Source organism: Tachysurus vachellii, chromosome 3 (assembly GCF_030014155.1).
Source record: "Tachysurus vachellii isolate PV-2020 chromosome 3, HZAU_Pvac_v1, whole genome shotgun sequence".
NCBI classification, from domain to species: Eukaryota; Metazoa; Chordata; class Actinopteri; order Siluriformes; family Bagridae; genus Tachysurus; species Tachysurus vachellii.
In genome coordinates this window covers 34,108,954-34,125,670 of record NC_083462.1, presented here as the reverse complement: position 1 = coordinate 34,125,670, position 16,717 = coordinate 34,108,954, and the positions used below count along the sequence as shown (strand labels likewise).

Here is a 16,717-nt window from a genome sequence, read left to right as displayed (position 1 = left end):
GGTTGAAAATGGTCTATGTATAAGGAGTATCCTTATAACCTGAAATCCCACATCAACTCTCCTACATTTAACTGTATGTGCAAACTCATCAGAAGCAGTCTGATCAATCAGCACTCATAAATAACATCAACACTAGAATGTACTGGGAGTAAAATTGAGTTTTTAGGTATGTTATCACATTGTTGGCCATTGTGAGATATGAGATATGAGATATGAAAACACAAAGTGTTTGAAATGAAAAATCACTTCATATGAGATATGAAAACACAAAGGTCTGAGTGATATGAGGACGTTCTGTGTGCCGCTGTAGGAGGCTCCTGTAAAGGCCGATGTGGTGAGCATTTCAAGCGAGGGAGACAGTGTCATTGTGATATCGAGTGTGTTAAATACAAACAGTGCTGTCCAGACTATGAGACCCAGTGCACCACTGAGGGTAAGTTCATAAAATCTTCTTCTTAAAATTTACTTTAGTTCTGCAAATGCAGCATACAATGTCTTTCACTATTAATATTGCCTCCATTTATAATATAAGCAACAATTTTAGATACAAACAGAAACAAAGCACAAAACACAGTACAGTTTTCTTTAACTTTCATTAAACCCTTTTTTTTGGATTTCCTTCTTCGATTCAGATCACAGGTGAAGACTGAGTGTGAAGGTGTAGACATTTGTGTTTTTTAATAATTTCTGTGTTGATATGGGAGTATTTTTGTACATTGTCTGTGGTCCAGTCTGAATTTTTTGGTAGACACAACAGGCTTGAGCTGAAACACTCATGAAAAAACATATTTAGCTAACTTTATGAAAACATCCATCTTCACAACAGCCTGAAAGCACCACTGATCCAATTCCCGGCAATTTTCCAGCTTTTCACTGTGAATGATGTGAAGCCGTGTTATGACTTCAATGCGACGGATTTTTGAGAATGACAGTTATTTCAAATGTTGTTAAGGGATGTCAATATTAGAGAGAATTTTATTTTATGAAATTATTTTTAATAATATTTGAATAAATCAGAATTGGGTCTATTGTTTAGTTGCTAATATAATTTTTGCTCATTTTTGTAAAGGTGCCAATGATTTTGGAGGCAAAACTAATACAGGACTAATGCATACTGACTTCTTGCAGAAATACAATATTTGACTTAAATTACGATTAATGTGCACACAAGTACTTTGCTGCTGTTTCCTGCTTAATATGCAAACGTTCCTGATCAGTTTGATTTAAAACCAGCATCGGTTCAGTTCAGAGGCTGAAATTCATTGTTGTGTTCTTATTAAAACATTTTAGAAATAAATAAATAAATCACATTCTAGAAGGCTTATAATTCAGTTAAAATATATATATATTTAGTCATTTCTAGTGTTCATTTCAATTGTGTGCTATAAAGTTAGTGCATTGTGAGCTTATGTCTTTGTTATTGCTGACAAAAAGCAGTGAGTTAATTTACAAAATTCAGTTAAAGATTTCAGTTAATTGTGTAATTAACACTAACATTTACAATGCTTCAATGCTTTTTTTTTATTGTTTATATTATCAATTGTATGTGAATGCGTGTGTTCTAGTGATGGCCAGTTCGTGAACGAATCGTTCTTTTGAACCGGTTCTTTTTAGTGAACTGGATGAACCGGTTCATCAAATCGGACTGATTCGTTCTAAACAGTTCGCGTCTTGAGTCAGCGCTGATCCACAAGTTACTAAAGTTACTCACTTCCGGTCATGCCTGACAGTCCCTCTGACTCTAAATAAACTAATATCCCTGAGTTTATGTAACTCCTGTACACTGAACTGAGACATGTTGTGCTGAGAGAACTGTGAGCTCGAGCTGTTGATACTGCGTATGCGTGAATCACTGAACCGATACAGCGAATCATCAGTACACTGAACTGAGAACTGTTTCTTTCGGACGCGTCCGACATACTGAGAACCGATGATCTGTTGTTACTGCGCATGCGTAAATCACTGACCTGATACAGTAACAAATGTAAATGGTTATGATTTAATGTCTTATCAATGTATGAGTGTTTAACTCAGTTTCATTAGTTTTTGGAACAACTGATGGAGCGAAAGAAACATTTCAAAATTATGCTTTTTTTTGTAAGTTAATGAAGATTAGTTTATTAACTTTAGATCTTTAAGACACGTAAAACACCCACGTTTGTACATCAATGCCTGTACTGGGTGTTTTAGTTGCAAAACTTAAATGTAAGAAACGTATTCAACTAAAGTTATGATTACAAAGAACTTTTCAAATGTGTTAAATTGATCGTATTAATATCTGCCGGCAATTACGTCATTACGTCAGGACGTAAAAGAACTGGTGAACTGGATTATTGAACTGGTTCATTAAAAGGAACTGTCTGAAAGAACCGGTTCGTGGAAAAAGAACCGAAATTCCCATCACTAGTGTGTTCATGAATAACTGTCAGAGAAACTGCTTTAAAAATGCACAAGAGGGTAACAGAGCTATATAATTACTGCAGACACAAGTAAAATAATCATGTGTAGTATTTGTGAGTGAGTCTGTGATCACTGGTGTGTGTAGCAATGCTGTAATTACTTCATGGTTTCCTATATGAATGACTGATAGATTCCTCAATGGAAGAAGAATACAGTGAGTTTGAGGTCACCACTCCTCTGGATTACATCACATCTGAAGGTAATGTTTGGTTTTCTTTTTTAAAAGGATTTTGTGTGACTATTTTCGGGAAAGGTAAAAAAGTCGAGCCGGTCGAATGACTTTAAATGAAAATTTAAACGACTACCAGTGCAAAAATAGTCAAATAAAACATATAGTTTGCTATTATGACTTAAATATGTTAACTTTTAGTTTAGAAAAAATTCTAAACCAAAAATGTTCTGTCATCAGAGAAAAGAAATGGTTAGTACTTAATAAAACTGAGGAAAAGTGGAAAAGCCTTGGCATCAAACCGAGGTATCTTATCAGCTGGTCCTGGCTGAGGCTGGTACACTGAAGCTTCTGGGTTCTGTATCTCTGAACCTGACAGCATGTTACACTAGAGGAGAGTGAGAAACTGTAACTAGGGTTTGGACCAGGAATGAGGGGTCACATTTCCCCTGTATTAGTTTATTGTGGGATTTTCACACACAACAGTCTCTAGAGTTGAAGAATGATATGAAAACCATTCGTCAAGTGAGCTACACTTTTGTGGGTGGAAATGCCCCTTTGTGACCTGCCTGATGTGACCTGCCTTATACATTGCACTAAAAAAAAGCTTAGCATGCAGGTGTTCCTAATAAAGCGCATGGTACGTGTATAAATGTATACAATTGGAGCAAGAATAGCGTTCTTTATAATGATCATTGACCTGTCACGTTTCCTGTGCTCTTCCCCTATAGAAGCTGTAAGTGGTAGCAAGCCTTCTCCCTATGACACCGACACATTTGAAAACCAAATAGAATTACGCCCTTACCCGCTTGATTCTGTAACATTGCCAAGTAAGGATATGACTATGTCTTTGGAGCTTTAAAATAAAATAAAACACAATTTCAGTTTCAGCTTGTTTCTTCTTTAACTGTATTATTCATTCCAGGTATAACTGTCTCTCCTTTGGCTGACAAAGACCCTGATATACCTACCTTTGAACCTGAGCAGCTTTCTCCTAACAACTCAGATCCTAATTTTCCTCCAATATCAACTGGTCAGGCTATCAGCCAGGAACCTTCAGAACAGTATGCAACTACCACAAGCACAACGGACATCAAACCTGCATCTGAACAGACTGACCTGAAAGCAGACCCAACAACTACAACTACCACAAAACCTACTGCTATCAATCCTCAGTCAGTCTTTGAACAGGACACCGACACATTTGAAAACCAAACAGAATTACGCCCTGACCTGCTTGGGTCTGGAACAGTGCCAAGTAAGGATATGAATATGTCTTCAGAGCTTTAAAATAAAATAAACCACAATTTCAGTTTTAGCTTGTTTCTTCTTTAACTGTATTATTCATTCCAGGTATAATTAGTTCTTCTTTGGCTGACAAAGACCCTGATATACCTAGCTTTGAACCCGAGCAGCTTTCTCCTAACAACTCAGATCCTAATTTTCCTCCAATATCAACTGAACAGACTGACCTGAAAACAGACCCAACAACTCTAACTACCGCCAAAGCAACTGCTATCAATCCTCAGACTGTCTTTGAAGAGGATCAACTTTCCTACCTTGCATCAGTTCCAACTCTTCCTCCTAAGATGGCTTCAACTAGACCAAATTCCACACCAATGTCTGAACAAAGTGCAACAACAAACTCCCAGAGCACCTCAGAGCCCGAACCCACACCTTCAGCCAGTGCTCAGGCCAATAATACAGATCATGAGCCTTCTAACCCTGATGACAGACTTGATCCAGAGGTAAACCTTGAGAACCAGACAGATGCTCAGTTGGAACCCAGTGAAAACACAACCCAAGAAATCCAGGAAAAGGACTCAACAGACAAACCTACCATTGAGAAAATAACAGAAGCGCAAAATGAACCCCAGGATATGAACAGCATTCATTCTACAAAGGATTCACCAACTGACCCTGCCTTAATAGAAACCCCTGCTTCCATGAAGGTTAGCCCTTCTCCAACTAAAATGCCAGAAAAACCCATTAAACCTATAGATACTAGCAAAAACCTTCAGGATTATCAGGCAGGTAAGAATGTCATTTAGAATGAAAAATGTATAAGTGACTCTTTCTGAGAAACGTACATTAATTCAAATGAGAGCACTCACACACTTTTCAACAAAACAAATATTGAAGTGCTGTATAGTTGAAGTGTATTTGTCATTCAGATTTTTTTCCTTTTTCCTTTTCACAGATGCCAACAGTGACACTAATCTCTGCAGTGATCTTCCAGTCAATGGCTTGACTACGATTAGGAATGGCAGTGTTGTGGTTTTCCGAGGTCAGTGCTATGGAGCAAATTCAGTTATGAGACAAATAAACATGAGAAGTAGAAAAATAAAACATTTAATAGAGATTTCTGTTGCAACAGGTCTTCACAAGCTCTAAAGTTTGAGGATCCCTGCTAAAAAGGCACACAATATTTTATAATACTGCCAAAATAATCATCACTTGCATGAAAGTATCTCTTCTGATTAGCTCACAAAAGTTTCCTTGTTCGAATACATTTGCAAACAGCCAGCAGACAGATGTGTCAAACCTTTCGTACAAACTCGCCTTATCTTGCGATTAGAATTAGACAAATTCCTGTTTCTTCGCTTCTGAGGCTACAGTTATCTGCTCCTAACCTTGGGATTGCACACACAGTTCTATTATTCTCTAAAATAATACATGCATGCTCATAAGATTAAGCTTAAATTTTCCACTACAGTACTTAATGTCCAGTCTTTATTTCCAGCAAAGATTCGAACATTATGTGCAAATGGTATAATGCAGGTCTTTAGCACAATTTTGTCCCAATCCAGTTTTAAAATCATGCCCAATCATTTCTTGGTGATGTGCAGCATTAAGCACACTGGTGCCCCACACCTCCAGGGGTCTTGGTTGGATCCTGAGCTCAGGTGCATTTGTGTTGTGGCCTAAAATAAACTGGCATCCGAGACGGGTTTTATTATTTCACTTCTAGCCCTGTTTTTTTTTTTTCTGGGTTCGGCTCGGCAGTGACTTTGACTAGGATAAAGAAGGCTGAAGTTGAATGAATGTATTTCATTAGTCTATTTCTATAGCTATAAATAAACATTCTTTATGGACAGTTGAATTTATATAATGGTGAACATCATTTATTCACAAAAATAACACACTTGCAAGGAACTGTGACTGCTGAAGTATCATAAATATCTCCTCCACTATCTTATACTAGGCCACTACTTTTGGATGCTGGACTCCAGAAGAAAAGCTGGGCCTGCTCAGTTAATCACAGACTTTTGGGGAATCCCTTCTCCCATTGACACTGTCTTCACGCGCTGTAACTGCCACGGCAAGACCTACATCTTCAGGGTACTTTTACTAATAATCATTAAAGTGTTAATAATCATGTACAATCACATTATACAATTAATTCCCAGATTTGTGTTATGTGTGCATCATGTGTGTCCAATAGGGAGATAAATACTGGAGGTTTGAAAATGACATCATGGATGTCGGCTTCCCCAGACCCATCAGTGAGGGATTTGGACTTAGGGGACAAGTTGTCGCAGCTTTATCCATGCCTCAGTACAGAAGCAGAAGGGAGTCTGTATTCTTCTTTAAAACAGGTTCAAACTGCATGATTTTGCTTTAACTCCATCAGTATTCAGAAATATTCTTCTGCAAGTACTAAGAATATTTTTAACAATAACAGATCTGCCAACCTGGGGATGTGGTAACCTAGTGGTAAAGGGAGTGGACTACCAACAGGAAGAGTTCACATTAAAAAGAGCCTTTGGTACTTTTGTGAGTGAATAGATTTCATTTCACATAAATTAACTCAAAACTTGACAGAGGAAATATTAATGCAAGACATCAGTGAACAAAATAACTATGAAACTGACAATCATTCGAGATTGTTGATCGGCTCTTTTCCACGCAGAGAAAACAGGTGTATTTTTAAGTGACATCTCCGGGATACACCAGTGTGAAAATGTGTTTCTGTCCAAAAGGTCTGAAGGTTGGCAGGTCTGTTAAATAAAAGCTAGTATAAACAATACTTATATTTTGCACATTTAATTAATCTATGGAAAGCTCTGAAATAATTTGAATAAAATAAAAGATTTTCAGCAAGTTATGTGGCTTTCCAAACTTCTCATGTTGTTGCACTGCCTGCAGGTGGACTGGCTCAGAGATACAGCTACCTCAACAAACCTCACTGTGGCAGCAAGTCAACGGCAGTCATAGTAAAGAAGAGATTAAGAAGAGAAGCAGGTAACAACTTTAATTAAGGAAATGTTCTTAGATAAAGTTCTTTTCAATGGTGGAGGTGGGGAGCTGGTTATAGAGTTATCACTGTGTAGATAAACCCTGGTGTAAACACAACACAGAGATAAGACTACACTCTGTAGCTCGCCAGACAGTGAAGTAATCCCATTACTCCTGTAAAACATCTCACCATGACACACACTCGATATAACAGAACATTATTCCAGAAAAAGTCAACTGACCTCACACACTGATGGGAAGGGTGACTCAAACCATGAATTTATGCCTGAAACAAAATGTACAAGCTGAAATTTACAACAACAGATCAATTTTTCTCTTTCAGTCCCTTCTCTGGGTCAACAGATCGAAATTAGTAAGACGTGGGTAGGCTTTCCGCCCACAGTGACATCAGCTGTGTCAGTACGCACTACAGGAGGGGACGGATACAAATACTATGTGTTTTCATCAAGTAAGTACATTACACAAACTGGTTCCAAAGTTTCTGACACACCAAACAAATTCAGGCTGTGAAGAAATGAACATTATTTCTAGAACGTGGGTCACAAGAACTTATGAAATCATATAAAGAGCTAGGTTTGGTTTAAAACACATCTCTGTGGTCATCAAACACTTTTTAGGAAGAGTGTGATGTTTTGTTAATGACAGCAACTGCAAAGAAACGAACACAGACTTTTCTGCGACACAATATAAGGGTTTTAGGACACCGCTTTGGGTGGTGAAAACCTAGTTTGAACTCATGTCTAGCTGGGGTCTTGAACACACCTGGGTGGGGTAGGAAAGTTGGCAGCTCCTTTAAACCAGACAGACTAGACACTAGTTAAGAGGCCTGAGGTAATGGCACATGGTTAAATTCTCTGGTTATGCCGTCATTAACAAAACAACAAAATTGCTATATAGCTCCTCATAACAAGTGTTCGATCACTACAAAGAAGTGTTTTAAACCAAATTCCTCATTGGGAAGAAAAAATAAATGGCATGTCTAGGCAGCTTAAGGCTTAACTTTACTGCGCTAAAATATACTACATTTATATTTTATACTGTTAATAGAAATGTTGCCTTTTTTTTTTTCAGCCAAATACTACAGTTTGAAGATGGAAGGTGACACTCCAGTCATTCTCACTCCTAGGGCTGGACAAGACAAGCAAAAATCAGCCAAAAGCTGGTTCAGATGCCCAGAGACAAGCAATATGTAGGACACGCTATGCCATTTAAAATGAGGACTCTGTGCAAGATCGTTTTATTATATAATTGAATATTGATGTAAAACTTAAGTTTCTTTTAACACAAAAGAAAAACACATTTATGTGAAAGTGTCTCACTAACGGCTTTTTTAAAACGCCAGCTTTCCAAAGTTCAAACCTTACTTACTTGACCAATCAGGTTTAGAGGGCAAGCGAGAAAAACAGTGCCAGTGAATAAGGATATTTATGACTCATATTCCAAAACTGAAAAACAAACAATACCGAGGCTATTTTTGGAACATTTATTGGTACATGGTGTGACTAGACTGTATACAGCCAGTTTATCAGCTCCACTTTCATTCATTTTCTTATACACATCATACTACTATTAATATTTGAATAAACTAATATTTATTACAGATCATACATCTAAGCATGTCAGACTGGTTAGGGCCAGCAAGAATGTAGTTATAAAATGGGTCAAAAGTGTCTCAGTATTGCACAATCACCATCTCAGCAATATCAAGTTTCCTCTTCGTGTTTTGTGTAAAAGCAGCTTTAAAAAAAAAAAGAAAGAATCATTTTGTACCAAAAAATTCTTTATTATATCCACAGAATATATAGCAACACTTTAGTTTCAGCATAAAAGCTTAAAGTAAATACAAATGGATGGAAATCTGAACTTGAGAATGATCACATCTCTAGTGGAACAGCTTGTCGAAGGGTTTGAGTAGCAACTAGAATGACTGCAACATTTCTGGATTCATCTGGCAAAGCGCCTTCGCACTCCCATAACTACTGATCCATCTGCAGTAAGAAACAGGATAAAGCACTGTTATCTTACAGGCATGCTCTTTAACATATAATGTCCACTAGATGCATTTCATACCTTCTTTCAATGATTTCTAATAAAACTGCCCCAATGTTTATCTTGTTATCGATGTCTGTGTGTGTACATAACATGGTAAATAAACATGGTAAATAAAATACCTCTCTTAACGAAACCTCTGGTGGCACGTCCTCGGGTCCACTGCCTGCCTGATCCTGTTCTGACTTTGGGTGGCTGAGTGCTGCTCGTGTCTGAGAATGAATGAAAATAAAGGGGAAAGAAAAGGAGTGTAGATGTGTTTAACACTGCTGTAGTCACACACATTGTGCTTTTGTTAAAGCTGGACATCTCAATGACAATTACATAATTACTCAAACGCTCAGGAGGGATGAAAAGCAGGAATTCCTCAATTCCTGAGGAATTGTTACTCAGTTCTCTGCATAAACATCAGGCTGTGTGTGTGTGTGTGTGTGTGTGTGTGTGTGTGTGTGTGTGTGTGTGTGTGTGCGCGCACCTGCGGAGCTGGATGAAGGCTCCTGGCTGGTAGAGGGGAGACTGGCATCATCAGAAGGTTGAACTGGCTCTTCAGCATCAGTCTGAGATGCCGACTCCAGTACTACCTCTGTACCGCTTCTAAAAACACATTTCATTGAGCACTTCATGTAGATTCTGTTCTACTAAACAGAACATGATTCCAATGCACTAATATTCCCTAATTCTATAGAGTTAAAAATCAAACAACAAGCAACTTTGTAGAATTTACCATAGCATTCTATAAAAATGGGTTTTACATAAAAATGGGTTCATTTTTTGGCAAAGGAAATGTGGGACAGCTTGTACTTTAGACACTGTGTTTTTTTATGTTTTATTTAAGAACTCATTTAACATTTTTATCCTTGTAATGTTTGACTACTGCAAACAAGCTCACCCATCTTCTCCTGCTTCTAGCAGGACATCTTGCTCTTCAGCTATGCTGGGCCCGGTCACAACACACACGCTCGGTGTAGATGTGCTTACTGTTGGCACAGACTGGGAGGCGTGTTCAGTCACCTCTGAGGAGTGTGTGTCTGAGAACGCAGTGACTGAATATGAGCAGAAAATGACCAGCATCAGTGACCATACAGAATACAACATGAATAGCTACAGTGAACACCATGAGTATCAACTATTAACATCTGGAGCTTTTAATTAGGTGACATCATGGCTTTAGGAATGTCTTCCTGGACTGGTGAAGGTGTGTGTGTGTGTGTGTGTGTGTGTGTGTGTGTGTGTGTGTGTGTTTGCTTTGCTGGAGCACATACCTGGAGCAGCCACCTGTAGAGGGGTAGTAGGTACACTACGTCCCCCTGCCGAGTCTTCATAAGCGGGCAGAAACATGGGACTGTCGTACATACCAAGCCCTACAGAGTGCACAGGCACACCATGAACACCGCACACACACACAATCTCTCTCCCACACACACACCTCCCCCCCCCCACACACACACACTTCACCGCTCTCCCACACACACCCCCACCCACCCACAACCACACCACCACTCTCCCTCCCACCCACAACTAGGGCTGGGCGATATGGCTGAAAACTGTATCACGATATCGATAATTATTGATATTTTTTATGACCCATTTAAAATAAGGACCAGGAGAAAAATATATTACATTTAAACATTTTTATTTTAAACTTAAATTCCTCTGATCATTATCTCCTCAGTTATTAAGACAGAAATGTCAACAACAAGCAACTCTAATAATTATAATGTAAACATAAGTCTAAAGTCATAATGAACACTTAACAATTATCTCTTAACATTTAAGGTGCAAAATGAAAGAAAATGTAAGAAATGCTTAATAAAGTGGAATAAAATACTTCAGTGTTAAATATAAACAGAGAATATTTTTTATTATTTTTATATTATTTATTATTATTAGTCTTTATAGGTATTACCGGGGTCTTGCCGGGGACGACAGTCTTGCATAATTAGCAGACGACGTTGGTGTGACTACGGTCAGACTTATAAAATCCAATAAACCACCGTACTGGCGCACTGACTTTTCCTCTTTTATTTACAATTTTCTCGCTCGCTGCGGCTCATTTTCTGCTCATCAGTCGCCGGTTACTGAAGAGGAATCCAGCAGACCAGCACGAGTCAACGATATGGCACAACCAAACTTGATACTGTTTCATGATTGGCTGTTAGCATGTCACTCCCTACGTTGCTAGGTTACGAGAGTAAGTGCCTTTGTTAATGCAACCAAACTTGCTTCACAACCTCTGTTTTCTTCCGACGAAGAATAAAAAATATCGAACGTTTTACCGGACACATTTTTTATTGATATCGATCTCGTGTCTATCGCAATACATATCGTTATCATTTTATCGCCCAGCCCTACCCATAACCACACGCGTACAGTCCCACTCACACACACACACGCACAGTCCCACTCACACACACACACGCACAGTTCCACTCACACACACACACGCACAGTCCCACTCACACACACACACTCCCACTCACACACACACACGCACAGTCCCACTCACACACACACACGCACAGTCCCACTCACACACGCACAGTCCCACTCACACACGCACACACACACAGTCCCACTCACACACACACACACACACAGTCCCACTCACACACACACAGTCCCACTCACACACACGCAGTCCCACTCACACACACACACAGTCCCACTCACACACACACACAGTCCCACTCACACACACAGTCTCACACACACACACAGTCTCACACACACACAGTCCCACTCACACAGTCCCACTCACACACACACTCACAGTCCCACTCACACAGTCCCACTCACACACACACACACACTCACAGTCCCACTCACACAGTCCCACTCACACACACCCCCCTCAATGCCTGCCTGTGAAGAAATATTCAATTTTGTTTATTGAATTTTAAAACACAGCAGTGTTTGTCACCTTATCACTTTTTTTTTTTGTTAAATTCGTGATTCATAGCAAGTTGGTATGGAGGATTCAGCAAGTACACACTACCTCCTTGCGAAGCCAGTTGATCCAGATCTGCATTGGAAGAGCTGGTCTGCGGGACATCATCAGAGAGGCCAAAACCGAAACGCAGCACACCTGCTACCTGTGGAGAACTAACACAACACCCGCACTTGTGATCAACATCCCTCACTTCAACACAAACTGCACAAGAACTCACCACATTATCTGAGTGGCTATAAAATACAGATGATCTTAAGAAAAGCATAATGTTCTTAATTACAGTCAAACATAGTTTTAGTTTAAACTGAATTTGTCTGAATGTTAATACTAATACTCACTGGAGAGCTTCACTGAAGCAGTCTGTGCGATGGGAAACAGGCAGTGTTGGGGTGCTGGGGACCATGCGGTCATCCTCCTCATAGAAGTGCTGCTGAGGCTGCTGGCAGTTCAGCAGGAAGAATAAAGAGCAGAGTGAAATCATGGAGATGAACAAGAGCTGAAAAAGCTGAAGCTACAGATTAAAAAATAATAAATAAACTTACTGTACTACCGGACACTCCTGAAGTCAGCTGAAGTCCTCGTCCTACAGGCTGCCGTCTCGCAGGGATGCGCTGACAAACACACATTCAGCTTACTGTCATATTGCGTTCATTACAAGATTCTTGTAAATAAATGACAAATAAAATCTGTATTCAAACAAATTAAAACAAGAATGCTGGAAACGTAAAAAATATGACTTGTAAATACCTGAACTTGAGAGGGTGGAGCTAGCTCCTGTATAGGCGGAGCCAGAATGCTAAGTCGAGGAGGCAGAGTTTGCTGCAGTCTCCGTGGGGACGGTGGAGGACGAGGTGCAGAGCTGGAGATTGGTTCAGGGGAGAACGTCACCATCGAGCTTGATACTGTGGGGGTGATAAAGATGCTCTAGGATGATCATACTTAGAAAACTTTAGGAGAATTTACAATCACACGAGTCACCCCATAAAGACAATGGACACTGAAAGTGGCTTAAGGCATCTTACTGGGGGCGGAGACAGCTATGCACTGGGTGGAGTCTGTTGCACCGAGACTTTCTTCATTTTCAGTACCTGGGTCAGTAGCATCAGGACCCTAAAGGAAAGCAAGGGTGTCAAGTTAAACAAACTATAGACCTATTTGTGTGGAGGGAAAAAGACAAGCACCAAAGTGTTTTTACCTCAGTATTGTCACAATCATAGGCCTCACTGGGATCTCCGTTGCCGCTCCCCTCATTGCTGTCCTCTCCTTCCACCTCAATTCCTCCCTCATCATCATCCTCCTCCTCATCATCATCATCCTCTTCCTCAAATTCCTGAGTTGAAAACAATGACAAGTTATAAACATTCACTAAGTCCAACTATGAAGCCCAACAGGATCAAATTACTTTCCAAAAACAAAACTTATTTAATATACAGTGCAAATGAAGGATACCAACCTTTAGCTGCTATAAAGCTATAAAACAGATGTTCAGAATTGGTAATAATACCAAAGGTTCTAAAAAGTAATGAAATCATGTTACCTGCTCCTCTTCGTCCGTATCCTCCTCCTGCTCTTCCTCACTTTCCGAGTCACTGACAATGACGATCACTGGTTCATTTGGCTCTTCCTGACTGTGTGAATCAGACACCTGGGAGAGAAGAAATTCCACAGGTACAGACTGAGATGCCCCAGACTCCTCATCGACTTCTTCCAGAGTGGGATAGTTTTCCAGCTCCTACAAATAAATACAACATATTGAGATGTTGTTCTCAAAAGTAAAAGTATACAGTGTGTACAGTCACCTTGTGTGAATATGGTTAACACAATCAATTGAAAACCTTCTCCCGCTGTGACAGACTATCTGATAAATGTATTGTTGTAGTCTGTAGTTTTGTAATAGTATTAGTTGATTGAAATTTTTCACCAAAATCCCTTATAACAATACACACACTTACATCAACAGCCTCAGCTGCTTCCTGGCTGCCTCCTGGTACGACACTCTCAGCTTCAGTGCTGTCCTCAGTGAGCATCTCCATCTAAATGCAAACATTAAATCAATAAATGCTGAGATAGGAGCAGCCCTGAGCTCAATAGCTCTCGTTTGGAGTCCTAATTTTACATCTGTTTATATTTTAGGTGGAAGCCTCACCTCCAGCTCTACTCTCTGCATACGGAGCTTCTTGGAGATGGGAGGTTCAGTGGGCTCCTCCTGAGGCTCCAGCTCCACTGTTATGTTATCCAGCTCCTCCTCTCGAGGCCGCTTAGTTAAGGTGCTTCCAGGTGTGGCAGAAACTGCAGAGGGAAGGACATGTTAACTCCAGGAAAGGCAAGGATAGGCTGATATTAGTAACCCAGAATTCATTAGTAAACATCTAACAGGTTTAACTTTAACAGAGCATGAGCTTGTATACATATGATACCTGTAACATCAGTCACTGATGAATGGTTATGTTTGTAATGATGGTTAAGTTTAAATTTGTGCCAGACCATCCCTATACTCACTAACTTTAATTTAGTTAGGCAATTTAACTTCACCAGTTCTGTCAGTCCAAAGGGAAACATCCTGGAATTTAAACACGGTGAGCTACATACACTCACAGAAAGAGGTAAGAATGCACCCTGAATGTGACACCAGTGCATCACAGGGTGCCATGCACCTAGGGGCAAATCACCTTAGCCTTAGGCTACTATTATTTTTTTGAGGGAGGAAACTTGAGAACCTAAAATGACACAAACTCAGGGAGAACATGTGGAGAGCTCTGTTGTATCCTGAGCTCAAAAGACTGACAGATTTGGATGCCCTTAAGGCATTAGTCAGTGGGATCACCTGTTCCAAACACAGCTGTGGATGTGGATGGTCTCTCTATCTGGGAAGTGCTGGGTGTAGCCTCCATCATCATGGTAGCAGACGCAGGCTCCTGACTCGTAGGCTCGGTGGGGGGTAAGCTCTGCTGCTGTGTGGGCTGGACGAATGCAGTGGTCTGGCTCTGCTGGACACTTAGCATGGGCTGAGTCAGCGTGGTCTGGATATTGGGGCTGGTGGAGCGCACAGAACCAGTGGTGCTTCCATAGACAGGCACGTGGTCCAGAGGAGCCTCTGATGACATCGCTGGGGAACAGCATCAGGAGATCAGAAAATAAAATCTCTATGCAGATAACAGCTGTAGTTTTCAGTTCTACATATAAATTCGTATTATGTCCGTATTACGAGTAGAAGATCTCCAGAAGCAGGGTTAAGAACACATTGTGTGTAACCTCAGTACGTACCTTCCTGGCTCTCCTGCTGGGTGGTGGGCATCACTGTTGCAGTAGGAGTGGGTGTGGGCACTGCAGCAGGGGTGATCATTGGTTTTATACTGGCCCTCGGAGTGGGCTTGTTTCCTGGAATGGCTGGGGGCTTGCTGGGGGTTGCCACCAGGGGAGTAGGTTTTATATTAGCTGTAGGCGGCTCAGAGGTGCTTGCACTAAAGAAAAAATAATAAAATAAATCAATCAATCAATAAATCCATCAAAGTAAATTCTTCAATGAAGCATGAATGCTAGTCTGTTTAGAATAACACACCTGCCCCTTTCAGCCACTGGTGTAGATTTCAGAGAAATCTGCCTCTGTTCTGTCGTCCTCTGCTGCTCCTGAGTCTGGGAACACAACACAATGATCAACACTGAGCATTGCAGAAAAAGAAAAAAGTAGTCACTAAAACCCTGTTAACAGAAACAAAGGTTTAAACCAATAGAAAGGTTTCTGTAAGTTACCTTGCTGGGGCCTTGCTCCAGTGGCTCATCTCTCTGCTCTACATGTCTCTCCTGCTGCTCACGCAGGTCCCGTAGCTCTCGCAGCTCCTTCTCCTGTCGGCTCAGGCGGCCCTCATACTGTGACCGTAGTGCATTTATGCGTACCTCCAGCTCCTCGCGCTGCTGCTTCAGCTCCTCATTCTCCTTCACCAACTGACCTTTCACATCTGCACAAGAAAGGAGAAATGTGTCACAATGCGCACTCCAATAAACACTTAAATGAAAAAAAAATAAAAAATGTATACATCTCACACTTGTAGAAAATGCCTTGAGGTTCTTACCAACAAGGTGGTTAATTTTCTGTTTTGCCCCAACAATTGCCTTCCTGGTCCGATCCTCCTTTTCAGCCAGCTGCTGCCGAAGCCTGTCTTCCTGGGCTGACTTTTCCACTAGCTCTAGGCGCAGGTGTGTTAGCTCCCCCTGCAGATGGGATACCTGGTCCTGTGCATTATGTGTTTCTGTTTCACGCTCCCCAATAGTCTGCAGACAGACAACACTTTCACTTAAGTGTAGCGCTCACCAAATGGAGCACTTAACAGCCAACTAAATTAAGCTGTGGCATGGTCGAGGTGCTCGGGCATGGCGTGTGAATGGAAAGGAGGTGGGCTGAACTGGCAGGTTGTGTGTGATGATTCTCACCTGTGTTTTATTACCACCACTCTACTCATGTGTTCCTTTGTGCTTATATTAACTTCAATAACCAGAGGATAAAGTTTCATAGCTGGTGGGGCGTGTAACACACACACACACACACACACACACACACACACACACACCCCACATGGAGTGTGTCTTTGATGTAGTGAAAGCTACTAGCTAATAACGGAGCAGTTTCAGTTGATTTATTAATATTAAATGATGAACCATGATGGGAAAAAAAAAAAAACAAAGAGCCCAAAACCGCTGTAATTTCACCTTCCTCCCAAGTCTACTTCTGCAGCCACGCACAGGGTTCAACGTTATGTATTTTTATTGTTACAGAATTACTAATAATTGTGGGATTAGTAGAATCCATGGTAAAATGTAAAAAAAAAAATAAA

The 16,717-nt window shown here is 40.5% G+C and overlaps 2 protein-coding genes across 4 annotated transcripts in view; one reads left to right on the top strand and one right to left on the bottom strand.

Annotated features, from left to right (window-relative positions):
* The window catches only part of prg4b (proteoglycan 4b), a 10,194-nt gene extending 1,120 nt beyond the window's left edge, over nucleotides 1-9,074 (top strand). The window contains exons 4-14 of the mRNA XM_060866910.1: nucleotides 311-433; nucleotides 2,591-2,659; nucleotides 3,361-3,459; nucleotides 3,555-3,887; nucleotides 3,983-4,663; nucleotides 4,830-4,916; nucleotides 5,835-5,971; nucleotides 6,075-6,228; nucleotides 6,779-6,874; nucleotides 7,212-7,337; nucleotides 7,961-9,074. Of these exons, the coding sequence (XP_060722893.1) occupies nucleotides 311-433; nucleotides 2,591-2,659; nucleotides 3,361-3,459; nucleotides 3,555-3,887; nucleotides 3,983-4,663; nucleotides 4,830-4,916; nucleotides 5,835-5,971; nucleotides 6,075-6,228; nucleotides 6,779-6,874; nucleotides 7,212-7,337; nucleotides 7,961-8,082 (2,027 nt within the window). The 3' untranslated portion in view covers nucleotides 8,083-9,074. The remainder of the gene's footprint in view (nucleotides 1-310; nucleotides 434-2,590; nucleotides 2,660-3,360; nucleotides 3,460-3,554; nucleotides 3,888-3,982; nucleotides 4,664-4,829; nucleotides 4,917-5,834; nucleotides 5,972-6,074; nucleotides 6,229-6,778; nucleotides 6,875-7,211; nucleotides 7,338-7,960) is intronic.
* tprb (translocated promoter region b, nuclear basket protein) overlaps nucleotides 8,652-16,717 on the bottom strand; it is a 25,651-nt gene continuing 17,585 nt past the window's right edge. For 2 of the 3 annotated variants that reach the window (XM_060866907.1, XM_060866908.1), the window contains exons 32-50: nucleotides 15,959-16,157; nucleotides 15,639-15,844; nucleotides 15,448-15,521; nucleotides 15,153-15,349; nucleotides 14,713-14,994; nucleotides 14,035-14,177; nucleotides 13,841-13,921; nucleotides 13,426-13,620; nucleotides 13,084-13,218; nucleotides 12,911-12,998; nucleotides 12,636-12,790; nucleotides 12,431-12,499; nucleotides 12,227-12,327; nucleotides 11,934-12,040; nucleotides 10,201-10,299; nucleotides 9,828-9,981; nucleotides 9,414-9,532; nucleotides 9,061-9,150; nucleotides 8,652-8,877 (exon numbers count right to left, since the gene is read on the bottom strand). In XM_060866907.1, the coding sequence (XP_060722890.1) occupies nucleotides 8,834-8,877; nucleotides 9,061-9,150; nucleotides 9,414-9,532; nucleotides 9,828-9,981; nucleotides 10,201-10,299; nucleotides 11,934-12,040; nucleotides 12,227-12,327; nucleotides 12,431-12,499; nucleotides 12,636-12,790; nucleotides 12,911-12,998; nucleotides 13,084-13,218; nucleotides 13,426-13,620; nucleotides 13,841-13,921; nucleotides 14,035-14,177; nucleotides 14,713-14,994; nucleotides 15,153-15,349; nucleotides 15,448-15,521; nucleotides 15,639-15,844; nucleotides 15,959-16,157 (2,538 nt within the window). In that variant the 3' untranslated portion in view covers nucleotides 8,652-8,833. The remainder of the gene's footprint in view (nucleotides 8,878-9,060; nucleotides 9,151-9,413; nucleotides 9,533-9,827; nucleotides 9,982-10,200; nucleotides 10,300-11,933; nucleotides 12,041-12,226; nucleotides 12,328-12,430; nucleotides 12,500-12,635; nucleotides 12,791-12,910; nucleotides 12,999-13,083; nucleotides 13,219-13,425; nucleotides 13,621-13,840; nucleotides 13,922-14,034; nucleotides 14,178-14,712; nucleotides 14,995-15,152; nucleotides 15,350-15,447; nucleotides 15,522-15,638; nucleotides 15,845-15,958; nucleotides 16,158-16,717) is intronic. The other variant, XM_060866909.1, reaches the window with a different exon arrangement.